The sequence below is a fragment of the Oryzias latipes genome, chromosome 14, assembly GCF_002234675.1.
Source record: "Oryzias latipes chromosome 14, ASM223467v1".
In the NCBI taxonomy this organism is placed as follows: Eukaryota; Metazoa; Chordata; class Actinopteri; order Beloniformes; family Adrianichthyidae; genus Oryzias; species Oryzias latipes.
The window spans coordinates 2,674,034-2,694,088 of NC_019872.2; the positions used below are offsets into that span (position 1 = coordinate 2,674,034).

Here is a 20,055-nt window from a genome sequence, read left to right on the forward strand (position 1 = left end):
GAAGTTGATAACCTCAGCTTTCGGTTCCAGAAATGGAGGTATGTTTCAGGGTAGGTCAAGTTGCCATGGCAACTCATGCTCTGAACATAACCTGGTCCGGAGCAGGTTTAGTTGAAGCTTAGTTTGTTTACAGAGAGGTGAAGCAGCATGGCGTGTCCATTTGAAGATGATTTAGTGGATGAAAAAGCTATATACTTTTTCCACCGTGAGAGGATGATAAGACAATGTATGGATGTTAGAAAAATAAACGTTTTTAGAGACCATTTCCCATTGATTCTGAATGTCTACCGTATTTGAACTAGTGCCTTTTTTGTTTATTTCTAGGTGGATTCATTTCCATTTGTTTAACCCCTGTGCTATCTTATGACCCCACCCTCACATTGACGTGTTCTCCCTACCATGACAAAGGTGGATAAAGGTGGAAAGATTTCATGTAATCCATGGACACCAGTGAAGATCACAAATCATTGAAGAAAAAAGGTTCAGAGCACTGTCTAGTGGGTCTAGATGACCCCACTCCCAATGGTAAAGTGCCTTGGATAGCACAAGGGTTAAAAAAAAGCCAAATCCTGGTCTGAAATGTCCCAAAGAGAGGCCACAGGGGAAACCATTAGTAATCTATTTGGGCCCACTTAAGTTGAAAAAATAAATTTTATATCAGAACAATTGGAGAAGTAGTTCAGTTCCTTGCTGTAAATGAACTTCCACTTGGCAGTGTGGAAAGGTCAAATGATGAGTATTTCTCTGCAGGACTGTTCTTAAAAAAGATTGATTACACACTGAAAAAGCACCCAGAGTTTAACTAAATAAACAAACACATGCCACAAAGTGCAAAATACACCTCTCACATTATCCAAAGTAAAATGATTGAAACATTGGCATAAATGGTATTAAATAAAATTAAAGATAATTATAACAAAGCAGATTCTGCAGGGCTTTAGACCCAAAAGTGATGGAACCAGAGACGGATGCAATGGGGAGAATCTGTCAGTCAAGATTAGATTTGTCTGTAAAGGTATTCCAGAGGAACACCTGATTGGTCTGCTTGACCTCAATCTGTTAAATGCAGAATTTATTACCACCCAAATGCTTGAGCATCTTTCTGCTTCAGGTTATAGTGCAGCTGAAACATTTTATAAGGTGAGGATGATGACAGGTGAAGTACAAAAATACAGACAGATACACACCTAACCCTTGTGCTATCTTGTGGGGAATTCCGGCTGAGGTGAAGAATTACAGGTATAAAGGAGCTTTGGAAGACTGTGGGTCTCCAGCACAATTATCTGACCCCACAAGATAGCACAAGGGTTACGCATGCACACTAAAAAAAACCAAAACAGCAAATGCAGAAAAAAAGGAAGGAAAGAAGCAAATATCAAATGGACAGAGGAGGACTTCAGACCCCCAGAGAAAGAAGGGGGACTCTTTACTATAACACAACAGAACAAAGCACAGGAAAGGGAGCAAACAGGAAAAAACAGAAAACACAGCTGAACTCCAGGAAGCCTCCAACCAAGACTGGCCGCTCTGCTAACTGACCGCTCTGACCACTTGTGTCAATTATACTGAAAATTCTTGTGTTTATTATAAAAACAGATCCTTACCTGCTGCAGCATTTAAGTGCAGCCAGCATTTACTGCTTATAGGATAGCGTCAGCTTTCATGTAGAACTTACCTGTCTTTATGTAATTTCAAGAGTCGGAACAAGTTGGTTGTTGTTGAGTCTCTGTAGGTAATCCTTTCACCTGCTTGTTTTGCAAAACTCAAACTGTTTTTCTGTTGGCAACCTCGTAACTTTTATACCGGGACCTGATGACGGCGTCCCCTAGAACTGATGCCCTAATTGACAGTTTTTCTTCTTTGCTTGTCTTGCAATCTGATTGGTTGGATTGTCAGATCAAGCCAACGGGGACCTAGTACAAACGTACAAAAGGCCCATTTAGATGTCACATATAGCAAATGATATTCAGTCTAGAAGGTTATCTCAAGCTCGGCTGTGGTTCTGTGCATCCACTGAACCACAGCCGAGCTTGTCCTGCTGTCAGATCTGTTCTGTCTGCTTTCATACAGAACACAGAGGGATCTAGTCTTAGATTAGTGAGCTAAGAAGGAGCTCTGCCACTCAAGGTGCTGTCAGTCACCCCATCCTGGTAGTAGGTCAATCGATGGTTGCTCTTTCCTCTCTGCCTCTGCTCTTTCTCTCATTCTCTCTGTTTCCACTGATCTTCTCAGATCAGTGGAGGGGGGAGAAAATCAATGGAGTAAAGTAATCACTTGGCGGAAGATACAGCGAAGGCCTAAGGCCTACTCGACTACCTGAGTTCCATTTCACGCCTCAGCAGCTGCAACACAAACACACAAAGCTAGCCTGTCCTCCCATCTTAAACAGCACGATCAGCCTGATGCTCGGTACCCCCACCGACCTACTCCTCCCCAGAGGAAATTCCCTGATTGCACTGCAGTGCCTCACTGCTGTCTATCCAATAGGTTGGTATTGATCCGCAGACCCACACACTCGGGCAGTGATAGCGCCGGTCATAGTTTATTTCCAAAATGCAGAGTGGCAAAACGGGTCTGTTTTGACTGTAACATGATTGGAGCCCTGTTTGACAGCCCTGCCTTTTTTGAGCCTCCAAAGTGCTGCAACAGTCCATTGAATTGATGAGGCAGGTCACGGTGCATGTCAGGTCCACCACTCTCATGTAGGATTTCTTCATACAAATGAGTCCATCTCTGACCTTCAGTTGACCTCACAATGAGGTGGGTGAGGTCACAGTGGTGTGTCAGGAAGGACATGTTGGTTAAAACTTTTATAACCTAACCAGGGGTTGTGGAACGTTTTCAGGGTCTCGGATCCTTCTGCATGTCCTGTATATACAAGGGTCAATCATGTGTTGAAATTCAAGTTGAACAGAGAGGTCTGAATATGGAAGTGGAGGATATTTTCCCCTAAAAAACTAACAACTCTCCAAACTGGCAACCGGTCCTTGTGTTCTGCTTTGACAGACAGAAGTGTCTGATTGGGCCTGACTCCACCCACCCCGCACCCTGCGTCTAGGCTCTGGTGTTTAGACATCTATGATCTGAGCTCATTCAAGCACAACAAGACGCTGTCAGCGCAGAGACTAACTGCCACAAATTGTGGATTTATTTCATGCACATTTTTCGGTAACACAAATAAATCTTTACTCACATTTCTAATATATTTCCGTATTGAAATAATGCATGTGACAGTTAAACAAATGTAATAACTCAAAAAAAAGCTCCTCCTCCTCCTCAGTGAGCGGTATATCCCTTTGAGCCTGATAAAAGTTGATGTAACCCTTCTGCTATCTTAGATGACCCCACCCTTACATTGACGTGTTCTCCCTACCATGACAAAGGTGGATAAAGGTAGAAAGATTTCATGTAATCCATGGACACCAGTGAAGATCACAAATCATTGAAGAAAAATGGTTCAGAGCACTGTCTAGTGGGTCTAGATGACCCAACTCCCAATGGTAAAGTGCCTAGGATAGCACAAAGGTTAAAGGGAAGCTAAGCCACTCCTGTGTTGTCTTAGTTCAGACTTTTGTGTGATGTAGAATTTGTCACATGACTCCTGTCTTGTGCCAGATTGGAGCTGGTTCTGGACTGTACTGCACACTTCAGCTGAACTGATCTGATTGAACAGGTTTAGCCTTATGTTTATGGCTCCGCCTTCACTCATTGAAGAGGCTTCATCTAGAGAACTTCACCATGCATTTTGCTTTTAACTGCAGTGAAACAGGAGCTGAAAAACTTTTCCAAAACATGCAATAGACTCATGACTGAGATCATCATGGTATCAAGGCCACTTCCAAAGCCACATTCCAGCAAACCTTTGGTTTCTTCTCAGCAGACAGCAGAATTTTTGGTGAGCAGGGTCACCTTGATCATTGATGACTCTCGTCCTCCTCTTGCTCTCTCTCTTTCCCCCTTCTTGTTTGTGCTGTTCTGTTATCTTTTCATTCTTCTCTCACTCGCTCCCCGAAGCTATCTCGGGACGAACACCTCATTGTTTTGGTCCTTGTGCTGCTCTCCAAAAGTGTGTGATGTTGAGCAGATTTGCACTCTATTTGACCTTTTAATGTCTAAAGGAGGAGAGGTCAAGTCTCTGTCAACTGTTCAGTGTGCGACTGTCCATCTTAGCCAAAGATGAACACATTTACCTGACGATGTTGATTATTGGAGACTGGACTGAAGTGCCACTTCTTGTAATTCTAGACCTGAAACAAATGAACTGTAAAGTTCAGTTCATGCTCCTCTGCCATCCCTGTTTACCACCCACTGGGCGACTAGGATCATTCCGTTCATCTAATAGGTATTGTAACAAAATAGGATTTAATTGATTTAATTAAATTCTGTTTGATCTCTGCCAAAGTAAAAAAAGATTCTTTATGTTTGCAGGCTGAAGCACACAAAAGGTCTATGAAGAACTTTTAAGTTTAAGTGGTGAATGGTGGATACTTGTTTAGTGCTTTTCTAACACTTTACAGTCACAGTCCCGTTCACCCACTCACACACTCACACACGCACACACACACACACACACACACGCACACACACACACACACACACACACACACCCACACACGCACACACACGCACACACACACACGCACACACACACACACAAATTCACACACTGATTTAGTGTAGAAAGGAAACTAAGAGAAAACTTCTGGAGAAAAAGTATTCAGCATTTCTTGTTTACTTTATTTTATTTTATTTATTTCAATAAAAACAACAATGGATGAATTTATACACTCGCTGATTATCTATAGTCAGTCATTGAAAAGTCTATTAAACAAAACGATAAACCTGTTTGAAGTGGAGATCAGCAGAAGCTGGAGCTTATTTAAGCTTAATTCCTTATTCTGTTTTTAAAAATCCAAAACATCAACAACAAAACTCCACACAATATATAGATAATATCAATATCATTATCTGTCTAATGATTTATCAATCAACATAGTGTCATCAGCACATCATAATAGTTAAGTAATAAATAATTACCCAGGTATTAATTCCAATCAAGGGGCTCCGGCATCAACAGAAGTAACTATTGAGTGATCTAATGTAAAGATTGAAAATCATGTCTTTGTATTTATATTTGAAATGGCAAACATTTGGCCATTGTGTTATCTCTGTAGGTGCTTCTTTCCACAGTTTTAATGCGATTACTGTAATGCAGAAACTCTGTAATGCTGTTCTAAGTTTCATTGTTTTCAGATTCAATGTCCCCTTTATCCTGTAGCCTCCTTTCCTTTCAAAAACATTTTTGTAACTGAAGCTTTGGCGCTATTTCATAATGGAAGATCTACCTTACGTACTCTGGGTTCACTCACTCTACACACCACTCATCAAATAAGCCTTTATTCTAAATCAATAGCTACATTTCCCGTATTCCCCATATTTCTGCTTTTAACCCTTGTGCTATCCTAGGCACGGGTCATCTAGACCCACTAGACAGTGGTCTGAACCTTTTTTCTTCAATGATTTGTGATCTTCACTGGTGTCCATGGATTACATGAAATCTTTCCACCTTTATCCACCTTTGTCATGGTAGGGAGAACACGTCAATGGAAGGGGGGGGGGGGGGGTCATCTAAGAAAGCACAAGGGCTAAATTCATGGATGTTTTTCTCTCCACATTCCAGACGGTTTTGCCAGCCTTCCTCCGCCCAGTTCTCCACCTGGACCAATACTATGTCATGGACTGGCCTTTACCACCATCGAGGCTCTGGGGTTTATCCATGTCTGGTCCAAGCTTTTCCCAGTAGGATAAAGACATCTTACCGCCAAAGGGCTATGGACTATTTCATGCACATTTTTGTATCACAATTAAATCTTTATCATTCGCATTTATAAGGTCTCTCCTTGTTGAAATGGAGTTTACTTCCTCACTCTTAAGCTCCAGCACCACTGGATGCTGAAGTGGGATGAAGGCAAAGACCGCTGATAGAAACCAGCTTCATTGATCGACTTTACTCCGAATACACAAGTAATAAACATAGATGTGGAATTTCCCATTTTATTTGGTACAAAGAGATTTATCAGCCCTTCTTAAACATAAACATGACCTGAACTAAAGATTCATGTGATAAAAATATTAGGTCACGCAGTGGGTCAGGGTTGTTTTGATCGTTTCTTCTGGATTGTTTTTTTATGGAGAGAAATTAGACTCAGTCGGATTTGTGCGTGCGTAATTCTTGATTTGTGCGTAAATTAGGATCTGTGTATGCATATTCTTGCTTTGTGCGTGCGTAAATTTGGATTTGTGCATAAATTTGGATTTGTGTGTGATTTGTTACTCACATAATACGTTTTGTGTATAAGTTAAAAAAATATAAAATGAAAAAAATACAAAATGCAATTTACGTATGCACAAATTAAGATTACAACAGCTTGAAACTACTTACACACACACATCTTTAAAAAACACGCACAAATCCCTTGTTACGCACACACGAAGCCAAAGTTACGCACGGATCCACCGTGAGACTGTTTTCACGTCTCACAATTCCGTCCGTAAGTGCTGCGTTTAAATACCAGTGGAATGCTCGGTCATTAGAATTTTCCTATCGGCCTTTCCTTCTCAACGTATTTCCTTCAGTGGGTGTAGCAGGGCTTTAAAAAACTTTGAAGGAAAATAAAAATTATCGTCTGAGAATATGACGTTCACTTTTAAACGCTAATATATATGTTGAAAGTATATTATTCTCCGAGACACCGAATTGATGTAAAATGCGTAACAGGAACGACCAGTAAGGGGCACTGTGTTTTTCTTCCGGAAAAATCAAAGGCAGTCAGACTGAGAGAGTCACGGGAAGAATGGCGGGCCATCTTGGTGGTCAGCGCCCCGAAGTAAGTAGCCTCTATGTTCAACACTAACATCTACCGTCTTCATGTATTGATTGAGTCATTGCCTGGATACGTTTGGAAGGGAAGGCTGATAGGAAAATTCTAATGACCGAGCATTCCACTGGTATTTAAACGCAGCACTTACGGACGAATTTGTGAGACGTGAAAACAGTCTCACGGTAGATCCGTGCGTAACTTTGGCTTCGTCTGTGCGTAACAAGGGATTTGTGCGTGTTTTTTTAAAGATGTGTGTGTGTAAGTAGTTTCAAGCTGTTGTAATCTTAATTTGTGCATACGTAAATTGCATTTTGTATTTTTTTCATTTTACATTTTTTTAACTTATACACAAAACGTATTATGTGAGTAACAAATCACGCACAAATCCAAATTTATGCACAAATCCTAATTTACGCACGCACAAAGCAAGAATATGCATACACAAATCCTAATTTACGCACAAATCAAGAATTACGCACGCACAAATCCGACTGAGTCTAATTTCTCTCCATATTTTTTCTTCCTGTGTAAGCGCTCACACAGCTTCAGCGACTCTTGTGGAATCCAAAATTAAGTCAGACTGTGCTTCAGGGACACTTTCAGTGAACTCGGCTTTGTGATGACAGACAGGAATTTCAGAGTTTTGTCTTTCAGCAGAATCAGACCAGCAGAGTGAAGCCGTCTATTGGAGTTCATGGTTCAACCATTCCAGCTGAAACTGGACATCCGTGTTGGAGTCCCGCAGGTGATTATCCCTTGTGCTATCCTAGACACTTTAGCATTGGGAGTTGGGTCATCTAGACCCACTAGACAGTGCTCTGAACCTTTTTTCTTCAATGATTTGTGATCTTCACTGGTGTCCATGGATTACATGAAATCTTTCCACCTTTATCCACCTTTGTCATGGTAGGGAGAACACGTCAATGGAAGGGGGGGTCATCTAAGATAGCACAAGGGTTACGAAGGACCATTAATGCAGCAAATGTGGGAATTCAATATTACTAAACATCAATACATAATCAAAATGTGTCATACTAAAGTTCTGAGCATTACTTGAACCTGCACAATTGAACTGTATCTAAAATCCAAAAGAAACTTGGCATATCTGCACATACTGGAATAGAATGTTCAAAACTTACATTTGTAACAAGAATTTTAAACAAACTTCCCAACATTTAGATTAACCTTATAAAAACTGTAATTAATGCATTTATGGAAAAGCTTAGACAATGATCAGTTCCAGTTCAAAACCTTAACTGCAAATAAATTGAATCTTAATTTGTTTAACTGATGTGTGTTAGATAAAGTGTCCACAGATTCTAAAGAAAAGTCAATTTATCCACTTAAGTTTTTTAATCTGCTGTCAGCTGAGGTCCATATTTTCCACAAACATTGTTGACCCACTGATTAAAGCTGTTCCGAACACAAATAACAGTTTTTTCTGGACTCAGATCAACCTGGCTGCCGTAGGGTCAGAAGGACATTTCCTCTCAGCTGATTGGACACTGCACCAGGTTACCACTGCAAAGGTCCAGCATATGAGTGCAGTATATGGAGTCTACTTGGCCTCATCACTCCTGAGAAATAAACTTCAAGCTCAAAAGAAAAGAACATTCAGATCAGCTAAAATGTGGTGGCTTTTTTTGATCATCTGAGGAGTTTATGAAGATCATAAAAGTGAGCAACATCCACTGCAGATGAATCTAAGCACAGGTCGATGCTGTGAGCTTGTACCATTTTGTGCTCAGTCACTACTCTTATCTGTTTCTCGCTGATCCTCATGACATCGTCTCTTGCCTTTGCTTGAGCAGAGAAGCCGTGAACCTTTGTCACATTCTTTACAGTGGTCATGAAAGCTTTGAGCCTCTTTCACCTCTCTGCCTGCTCTCTGATCTCAACCTTCATGTCATGAACTTCTGTTTCAGCTTCTGAGCAGTCTTACTGGCATAAATTGTGTGGGAACTCTAGAGACATCCCTCTGTATGGTCTGGGCTGGTCAGGCCATGCTGTCAAGAACCAGTGGTGAACTTAGTTGATAACAGTGATGTTAAAGCACTGCCCCACGTGGGGCAGTGCTTTAACATCACTGTTATCAACTAAGTTCATGCGCGCATGTCTCATAATAATGCAGCATATTTGAATTGTCAGTAATAATAATGAATTATTCTGGATTTTTACTGTAAAAGTTCAGGTTATCAAGTAACAAGTCTGAGTTTTTATACAGCAGATGGGGGGAGATGCTGCTCCACTCAGCGTGAACACAACATCTGGCCATAAATGACAGCATTTCTATACTCTGAATGCAAGCATGTTACATGTTTGTCACAAACTACTTATTGTTCTTCTGCCAACGGTTCTGTGTTTTTCCCTGATCTGAGTGAAACATCCTGTCTCAGTAAAAGACCACTGGTTAAGTCTAGAATCCTATTTGAGTAGAAATGAAAATACTATTCATTTGAAGTTTTTCTGTGCAGTAACCCATATGCGCATCTGTTGGTAAGGTTAAACAAAAGGCAGTATTATGTAAAGATAACCAGAGGAAATGCAGTATTTAAAATTCTTTTTTTTTAAAGAAAGAAGCTGGAATCAAACCTTCAGTCACCTTTTTGATTAGACCAAACCTGAATCCAGAAACTACCAGGGTACCAGCGGTCTGACAGGAAGCACAAAGAACCATGGCAACTCCACATATCCTCCTGAGTACCGGAAAAGAAAAATCCAGTCAGATTGTTTTTAAATCCACCAAAAACTACATTTCCCAGAGGCCAACCCTTTACATTTGGTGTCATTGGAAAGCCGTAAATGTCCTCAAAGGGCACATTTGCATTGCTGGCTGTCAGGATGGAGAGAAGTTGGGGAGAGACAGACCCACCACCGACAGTTTTTCGGCCTTCTTTTGAAAAGGTCCAGGCAGAGACCTGCTTTTTTCAGCAGGACTACATCTGCCCCTGTAGGGCATGGTTAATGTTAAATACTGTTTCTTCATTTCTTTTCCTCTTTAACAAGAAGAAACAACAGCTTATCATGTCCATAGCAGCTGGATCCAATATGAAGACCCTTGTAGCGTATACCTCTTTAACTCTATCCGAGGAATTCAGGAGGAAATCTCATCTTTTTTACTTGTAAAGACTGAGATTTAGCTTGATAACCCCCCAGGCTAATTTCTATTAAATCACAACATTACATTTTGTAATTCAAATAATCTTTATTATCATCCAGACTGTTTCTTTTTCTTAGCGAAATAAAACTGTTAAATCAGTTAGAAGTTTACTAAACTGCATTTGTCCCTGTTCACAGTCTGACAGACGTCACTGCCATGTTGGTGTTTTTGGAGTAAATGTTACCTTCAGTGTGTCAGGCGTCTGGCTTCATGGTTAAAGTTGACAGTCTTTGCAGAGGGATGGGGTCTCGTCTCTAGGATTTGTCTTTAAAATGAAATCAGGTGGATTTTGACTGGTTTTCTTTGAACTGTCAGTTGATTTCTTACATGGGGGGGGGGGAGGGGGGGTTATCCCTTGTGCTATCTTAGATGACCCCCCCCCCCCTTACATTGACGTGTTCTCCCTACCATGACAAAGGTGGATAAAGGTGGAAAGATTTCATGTAATCCATGGACACCAGTGAAGATCACAAATCATTGAAGAAAAAAGGTTCAGAGCACTGTCTAGTGGGTCTAGATGACCCAACTCCCAATGGTAAAGTGCCTAGGATAGCACAAGGGTTACTCTGTGCAGGACCCAAACAACAAAGAACAGACACTGGTGGACAGAAATGGAAACTGATGTAACAAAGATATGTAACCCTTGTCAGAACAGGAAGAAGTTTCTGTGGAGAGGTGGGTCTGGAAATCTCTGCTGGACTGTACAGCTCTGACACAAACAAGATGAATGGATGGAATATTTCTTTAAATTGAAACAACAATTGTTTTTCTGTGTTTTCATTGTTTGGGGGTGGTTGACAGGAAGGTTCAGCTGTTCAGAGGAGTGCTGGGGTGTATTTTCAAAGCTTCTTATTAGCTACGACTTGCAGAGCACCATATTGTTTTTGACACCTGCCTCGTTACCTTCATGTTGCTGGATGTTGAAGCCCCCCCTCAGATGCTGAGGTCCTCTCCATCTGTTTTACCTGCTCTATTTATTTCTCATTCTAATCATGCACAGCTTTGATTCCACACAAATCAAGCCTCCTTCATGTGGCGTTTCTCTGTGGGGGGGCTGAGTGATCGAGGCTCCTCCTCATGAGGCCTCAAAAACTGATGCGCCCTTTTGGCTCTCTTGAGGGTGACCTCACAACGTGGAGCACAGTTCCTGTCTCACTCAAGCACCTCGAGCTGAAACGCCAAACTCTGCGTGTCAGGCGTGGGGGGTTTGGGGGGCGGGCAGGCAGCTTTCCCTTGTTGGATGTTGCAGTGGGCCAGAGCAGACTGCTCACGTCAGGGGGAAGACGCTGTTAGTGAGGAAGTATGATGGAGCAGATGGTCCCAGAATTGAAATGTGGCAGACCTTAACTGTGACTGACAGGCTGCTGCTTCCTGACGCGCTCAGACAGCACGTCTGCCGTCTCCCAGAGAAACGCCTGCTTGGAGAAAACCTGCAACGACGGTCGGCTTTAGCTGGTTTGACTTCACATGTTGTTTGTTAATCATACTGGGTTCTCCCTTTGAGGGGCTGAGATTTAGGAGGGCTTAATAGACAACAGGTGGGGAGTCTTATTGCAGTGGGGAGGGGAGGGGGTTGAGGAAGAGGATGGTTGAGCTGTCAGGATGAAGAGTGTCAGACCTGAACCCCAAGGGGGCATACAGCCTGACAGCAGGCAGATCTACTTTTTGTAGTAAATGATCTTTGAGGGGGTGTCAGGATGGACCTCTTTCCTTCCACCCCCAAGACCCAGCTGACCTTCAGGATACTTCAGAGCACGCTCTGGTACTTTCAGCCTCCATTGTCAAAGACAGCAGACAGTTTGAACATTTGTTTTCAACATTCATCAAGATGGAGATGACTGCTGACTGATTTTAGGAATGAAATCTGCATCAGATCCAGGATTCAGTCTAAAGTACAACAACTTTGGCTGAGCTTGGTTATATAATACAATGTAACTCAACACAGAGTTCTAAACAGGGCTGCTTTAAAAATGCATGTGCTTTTCTGCATTTCTAAAGGCTTTAAGTTTTTCCTTGAAAACCCTGTAATTCCACTTTTGTCTCATTGAATCTTCTTGTTGTAAATCAAAGTCAGTTCATCAGATAGTTTATCACCAAACCCTCCTGATGGGAACATTCCATTTTCAGTTCCCCACAACAACAGACTTCAGTGATGGAGCACCAGTGTTTGCCATTCTGTAGTTGTAACTCATTTTCGGTCAGTTGTGAGGCCACTGTGAAGCAGGGGTCCTGCTCTGACCTGGGGTCAAAGGTCATTCTAAGGCCACGGCCAGCACCCTATCAGCTCTCTCAGTGAAGGTCTGAGCCTGGCTCTGTACTCCAGTGTGTCTCTCAGCATAACGTGAGCAGTGACACAGTGGATTATGTAAAGGAGGAGCTGAAGACCCCCCCCCACGCTTTGTTACTGTAAAGCTGAAGGATGAATGTGGCTCTGGGGAGCAAGGACATGGTGAAGGGGTTTACAGTGACTGACATTTACCAAATGACGTCAAGGACGTACTGTTGTGCCCCTGTGACAAGGCACCACACTGCGGAACCGCTGCCCCAAATGCTGTGGACCCCTCCCTTTAAACACACTAAGATCTCACATACGAGTCAGTTGCTGCTCATGTCAGAGGACTGCACATAAGGTCAGCTATCTCCCACATGTGAATGGGGGGGTGAAAACGCTTCATGCTTCATGTCAGACAGCGTACTTCTACTGGGGGAGGGGGGTAACAATAGATCCAATAAATTCTCATTCCTAGCACTCTGACCTTTATTCCTCTTTCAAACTGTGCTCCTCCCTCACAGAAGCTCCATTTGTCCATAAGTCATACATGGTGCCCCCCAGGAATAAAGGTAGCTGCCTCATTTTCTCCTCTCTCTACCTCCTTCTGTTGACTGCTGTCTCCAACCTGCTGACGAGGCAGTGGGGGGGGGGTTAAGGAAAGGGTGAGACCGGTCAGCGCACTCACACAACTTCATTGTGGGGAGGGTGGGGGTCATTTATCCCAGGCAGACAAAGTGTTTCACTTTTTGACCGATGGGGTCAGAAGGTCACACTGAAGGACACCTGGATATCTTCTGGGAGGGGGGCTGTGTGTCCTGGGGTCAGAGGTCAGTGCAGGAATGCTGGGTAAAGAAGACCTGAGAGTGGGGTGAGGGGCAAGACCTCGGCCCCCATGTGTCTGGATGCCAGCGGAGCTGGGGGGGCTCACAAAGCCCTCCATGATAACAGTTCCTGATGAATGTGTGAGGTATGGGGACCTCAACCCCCCAGGCCGTGGACCGGCAGCCGTGCGTGGGCCACTTGGCACCGGGCCGCAGACAGAAAAAAAAACGTACGCCAACTACCGAATTCCGCGTCATGTGACTGTTAGGAGCTGCTCTGATCGCTAAGTTAGTATCTTAATGCTTAACCCTTGTGCTATCCAAGGCACTTTAACGTTGGTAGTTGGGTCATCTAGACCAGTGTTTTTCAACCTTTTTTGAGCCACGACACACTTTAACCTTGACAAAAATCCCGCGGCACACCAGCATCCAAAAAAATAGATAAATAAAAAAAAAAGAAAAAGCTCAGTCTGTATTGATCTACAGCCGCTCTGCAACCTCACATGCATTTTTGTGATAATTGTTGCAGAAAACGCTGGAAGCTGCAGCTGTTTTTTCTAAAAGATGTATTAAAAATTAAGTCAAAAGATTCAAAAACTGTTTGATGTGTGTTCGTTGTTTTAAGACGTTGAGAGGAGAGACTCATTGTGCGCTAAGACAGTCACTTTACTGCATCATGGGAGATGTAGTGCCGATAATCCGCCGACCGCAGAAAGACCAGCGTCTTTGAGCTTCATGGTTTTGTTCACTTGTTCCAGTCTGATACCAGATTCTGTGGAAAGCCACACCGCTAAAGACGAGCTTTAGCTGGTATTTTTGTTAGAACAGAGAGACTTTTTTGCGCTAAATCGAAACAAGGAAGTGAATACTTTAAACACTTCTGATTGGTCAGACTGATGACATGTGATTAAGCCTTCAAGAATGATTGGTGGAGACAGTTAAAGGGGCGGGACTTTTGCTTACACAGTTATAGCTGCAGCTAAATCACGGTATCCCGTTATTCTTATCAAAATGTCTTTAATAGAATCATATAAACACAAAGAAAAAATAATTTTATGATATTTCATATTCTTAACTTCTCAGTGTTTTATCAGGGCCTGTTTGGATGAACAAAGAGCTGATTTCCTGGAGATGGAAATGTTTTTAGATCAGTTAATGAGGGCAATTTCCCACGGCACACTTGACCATCTCCCACGGCACACTAGTGTGCCACGGCACACTAGTGTGCCGTGGCACACTGGTTGAAAAACACTGATCTAGACCCACTAGACAGTGCTCTGAACCTTTTTTCTTCAATGATTTGTGATCTTCACTGGTTTCCATGGATTACATGAAATCTTTCCACCTTTATCCACCTTTGTCATGGTAGGGAGAACACGTCAATGTAAGGTGGGGGGGTCATCTGGACCCCATAGGAGAGCACAAGAGTTAATAAAGCTGCAGACACGGTGCATTCATGTTTAGATTGTATTTAGAACATACCAGTTCTACCACGGTTGGGTCATTTCATTTTGCTTTATTCATACATCACACCCTAAAAGCCGGTCGTGGCAGAAGTTAGCGTCTGATTTTTAGCATCCACTTTGACATTAAAGGGAAAATCTTCATCTCAAAGTCAAAGTTTAAACCAGACACAAATATTTGACAGAGAATGAAGATTCAAAATATGAAAACTCTTTTTTTCCCTGAAAGATTATTTGAAAAAGGGGTTGAGTTCTCAGTGTTATAGTGTTGTTCTATGGAAAAAAAACTGTAATATTGCTTTTATTAATTTACCGTACTTACAAATTAGACACTAATCAACAACTTTGTTTCACTGAATTTTTGTCATCTGTAAAAAAAAATCTACATATCTTTTAAGATTTTCTAATCAAAATTGTCTGTAGTTGTATTTTAATTTCAGAAATAGGTTTTTCAGAAACCCGAAGCTTAAAAAAAAGCGTTGCACAAGTGGCTTGATGAAGACCCAAGACATGCAGGAAAGATGGAGAAAGTGGAAGATAATTCTGATAGAGACACATCATGTTAAAAGCACGGCAACAGGAAGTGAGGTGGAGTCCAGCTCTCAGCAGGTGAGATGCTGCCACCTGCAGGACCAACATGTAGGAAGCTGTGGAGAATCATGTAGAGTCCTGAGAAGGCCTGTGACTCCAACTCTGACAAAACCTGTTTTCATGAGAAATAAGAGAACTTTATCTGAAGAGGACAACACTGTTAGATCTCCGTCTCTACTGTTCACTTTGCATTTTAAATGTCAGAAGAAACTCAGAGTTTAATTCAGTGTCTGTGTCTCCTTTGGACCCCAAAACAACAAAAATGTTCATCATGAAGTTGGAACTTCTTGGAAGGTCAGATCTAAACTGTCCCTAGATGCTGCCGATTTCTATCCAAAGGTCCGAGTTCATTTCACAACCCTGTTTAAGTGAATGGAGATAAAGAAAAGACAGGTTCACATCAAAACATCTGTAAAGCTTTTCAGACCCTTTCACCAAACCTGCTTTACTGAAAATGACAAACGCCTTTACCAATTGACTCTAGAACAGGGGTGGGCACATCACATCACATCACATTTTCTTTAACAACAGGGGTTATAAATCTTCAGACAAACCAAAGGTATGTCTGAATAAAGCCCTTTTGTAATTGAGGCCAACTTTATTAATTTCAACCATGTTTGAAAATCTTTGGTGTTGGACCGGACGGAAAAGGAAAGAAGGGAAGAAGAGAGAGGGATGTTAGAGAGAGAGGGAGGGGGTTAGGAGGGTGATAATAGGAGGGGAGGGGGGATAAGACAATGAAGCAGCATAAAGCAACAAGTTTACTGGTTGTTTATCATTACGGTGAGGTTCAAATGTAGTACAAAAAGGGCGGGGCCTGTCCACACACACACACTCAAATGTTATCAACACACCTGCCAGCTGTAAAAATGTCCACATGTCAACATGTAGACAAAACATATAGTGTTCACACACGCATACCTATGCCTTTGAACCAACTAGTGGGAAATATTTCATTCATTCTATCACGCAAACTATTAGTGCAAAGGTGAGCTAACACCTGTGCTCAGGTGAGTGTTTATTTTCTTCTAAAATGGATGGAGGAATGTGTAAAGAAGGAAGGAGAGTGCCCAGGCATCCCCACACCAAGACCCCCGCCGCAGCAGCAGCGGCAGCCGGAACCCCCCCAATCCCACACGGGAGCAGGCAGGGAACAACCGCCCCCCGGGCGACCAAATCCGCCACACAGGCCAGGGCCAGCAGGACCGCCGCGAGGCCCCCAGAGCCAGAGAGCAGGGAGGCGCGGAGGGAAAGAGAGCGCCGCCCCAGCCCAACCAGGAGAGCAGACCCCCCGCCGCGCCGGGAGAGCCCAACGCAGGGCCCCACCGGAGAAGGGCGCCCACAGCCCCAGACGAGCTCCCCATCTCCACCAAGGAGTTCCGGTCATCCCCCCGCCCATACCCCAGGTACGAGCCAGGACCCCCCAAGGGAGACCCGCTCCGCACTCCAGGCAGCCCCCGGCACTCGGTTGGTCCAGGGAGGAGCAAGGCAGGGGCCCACCGCCCCCGCCCAGGAGGGGGGCACCCCGGGGAAAAAGGGGGTCCACAAGGGGTGTTGTAAACATGGCCCGACCAGGCTCGGCCACAGTTGGAAATTTGACGGAGCACAGCGCTCAGGGGCAAGGACCCGAACCCACCCCCCAGGGACACTAACACCTCCGGCTCAGGTGTAATGTGAACCCCCTCCCCGCACGGAGAGAGCACCGCCGGGCCCAGGAAACTGGCACCCAAGGGACACGGCCGCCGTTGCCAAGGGCCCCGTACCCCCCACCAGGGAAGGGGTAGGGGACAGATGGTCTTAGCTCCCACCTTCCTTGCAAAATGTGTGTGTGTGTGTTTGAGAGGATGTGTGTGTGCATGTATGTATGAGGGGTGTGTGTACTAAGGGGGGTGCAGTTAGAATTGGCGGGTAGGGCACTAAGGGGACATCTCCTGATTACTCACAGTGACGTCCCCTCACCCTCCCCACCAAAGGGGCCCTAAATGTCTAAGGTGCGGTTAAAATTGGCGGGTAGGGTGCCAGGAGGACATCTGCTGCTTGCTGGCAGTGATGTCCAATCACCCCCCCTACCAAGGGCCCTACATGTCTAAGGTGCAAATAAAACCGAAAGGGGGGGGGGGGGGGGGCACTCCATACGGCAACCATAGGAGGGGGGCCACTGCCAAGTAGCCCCCCCCCCCAGGCGCATCGCAGGATAAACCCCCCACCTCCTCACCCTATCATGAGGTTATATGAGGAAGGGGGTAAGTTGGGGACAGCTTGCTGAAACCCATCTTTGGTGGGCACATTTTCTTACTCGTGGGCCACAAAGGGTTCTAAAATTTGACAGAAGGGCCGGACCAGGAACAGATGTGTGGAGTGCTTTGGTAGCCTAACTGAGAAGAGAAAGACATGACAAGCAATCTGGATCAAAACATACCTTAATTCTGATTGACAGTTGATGTACAAATTTTAAAACAGAAGATTGTTGAGTTTTTATTTCAAAACTGGGGCTTTTGCAAACTTGGAGAAATGCTGTGTTTATGTGTTGTTTGAATGATCAAAAAAATCCCCGTCTGACTCGTAAAACACACACGAACATCAGAAAAACAAATCTTCAAACACCACATGAATGCAGAATAACTTGCTGCACATAAACAAGAGGTTTATTTGTAGTGCATCACCTATCAGGATACACCAGAATTACAGGAGGAAAGAAACACTGAGGATTATCAGTATAATTTATTTCAGTTTGGCGGGCCAGAGTAAATAGTTCAACAGGTTGCTTAGATAACTCCTCTCTATGCAGAGCTCATGTCTCAGGATATACTGCAACATGCAGTTCTCCTTCAGCTTATAAGGCATCTGGCGTTCCACAGGGCCAGATGTTGGGCCTGTGATTTTCTTTTTTTTTGTTCCATTCGTTTATTACTGGCTCATTGGGAGACGTTAATCATGAAGCTAAGTCATTGTATTGCTGATAATCTAAATATTTATCTACTGAATAATAATCTTTAGACTCTCAGTTTTGCAGATTTCTGATGTTAGCTACTCTGAAAATATACCTACTTCATGATTATTATCATACATTATTAAATGTATGATTGCTAGAACCACAACAAACATGGCTTGTTATGAAAGGTCTTATGTTCACATGTATAATTTGACTTCTGCAGGATTTTAACACAGTCTCGTCTGTGGATGCTGTGGGGCTTCTAGTTTTATTTATTATTTTGGTTTGAAAGTTTTTTTTTTTAATTGTGAGTTTGGGTTTTTGTTTCCCAAAGTAAAAATGACAAAGAAAGTTTGCAGTCACCTCCGTGGTTTGGTTTCACTGCGGCTTTAAGGTTAGTTATAGCTGCACATCGTATTCACCTTTTTGTTTCAGCTGTTGCCATGTTTGCCATATCCATCCTCCCCTTCAATAATTTAGCATCCCAGTCATGAAGGAGCTGCAGCTCCTGGAGCTGGTGCTGTCACAGCAGCTCTGGTGACTTCTGAAAACTCTTCTGTGAAGATGCCACATGTCAGGAGGAATTTTCTCAGCTGCTGACCTCCTGGAACTGAGCCAGCCCCATTTCTGACATGCTCAGTCCACCTGGAGGATAGTTTAAGGCTCGACAGCTCAGTCAGCTTTAATTAGGTCCAACAAAGTTTCCATCATGTCAACCCATCTGAAAAGAGGCCACAGTGCTGCTGTGTCAGCGGACCCTGACTGCTCCAACATCTCCATGAGCTGCTGAGAGTCACAAGTCAAGCTTCTGGAGTATTTTCTTTACAGGCAAACGTTTTACATTCAAACCTGTTTTCTTCATCAGATTCTCTAAAAACAGCATGCAGACTTTAAAGAATACGAGTAGTCTTTATTAATCCGAAAACACAACAAACCAACTAGCCTGAGGCAATACTAACGATGCAACATTTCTACAAGTTCATCCGGGTGAAGGCAGCATGTGAATGTGCCTGCATGTAGCAGAGGCATAAGAGTCCAGAGTTTTTAGGACGAGCTGTCAGACACATGCTCGTTTGTGCACGGTGACAGCAAACCGTTGGGAGTTCCGACCGCTGCTGCTGAAGGAGAAACAGGAGCGACACCCAGGAGGACACCTGGCTTTGCTCCATAGATGATTTTAGAGACTCGGACTTCCCCCAAAATGTCTCTGCTGTCATCTGCGCCTTCAGTGAGCGAAGCCTCCTGGAGAGTATCGCACGTGACCGTTCTCTGGACACACACAGAGATCCTCAGTGCTGCCGAGACCACTGCCCAGTTCTGGAACACAAACACACCGGAACGTGACCACCATGATGAATGGTTTCATAAAGCAGAGATTTATCATTTAGTTGTAACGTTTGTCATTATGAAACGCAACAAACTGATCATTCATCATTAAAGTAAGAAGGACATTAGGATGAAAGTCAGAAAAATGAAAGAAAACAAAATGGTGGAATGGTTTCATCTCTCAAATTTAATGTTTTTTTAATGATTTGCCTTTTGTTCTCTTAGTTCTAATTTAGATATTCCAGGGTTTTTCAGTCTGTTTGTCGTCATGCTGCCTCTCTGCTGTGATCAGTAAAACATCTTTTTGTCAGAGGTTTTGGTGCAGACTTTGTACTTGTCTGCTCCCTGGCTCCTAGCTACAACAATACTGGGACGTGTGGCGTGAGGATGTCATCATCCCGGTCAGGATAGTTCTCCAAACTCTATACTTTGCTGACCGACTTTAAGCGTCTGTATCAACGTCAGGTACAAAACCTTTTACTGCTATTTCGGTACGGCAGAGTGTCCAGTCTGAATGCACCGCAAAAGGAGATCAGGAGGACTTTTACGCTAAAGTCACAGAGATTTTTGTCTCAGAGGACAGATGTAAGGACTTAATTTACAAGTAAA

General features: G+C 43.5%; 1 protein-coding gene across 4 annotated transcripts in view; it reads right to left on the minus strand.

Moving 5' to 3' along the window:
* Window positions 1-19,009: 19,009 nt before the first annotated feature.
* The window catches only part of LOC101157878 (glycerophosphodiester phosphodiesterase domain-containing protein 5), a 31,724-nt gene continuing 30,678 nt past the window's right edge, over window positions 19,010-20,055 (minus strand). For all 4 annotated transcript variants that reach the window (XM_011483114.3, XM_004076082.4, XM_023962213.1 and 1 more), the window contains one exon: window positions 19,010-19,437. In XM_011483114.3, the coding sequence (XP_011481416.1) occupies window positions 19,346-19,437 (92 nt within the window). In that variant the 3' untranslated portion in view covers window positions 19,010-19,345. The remainder of the gene's footprint in view (window positions 19,438-20,055) is intronic.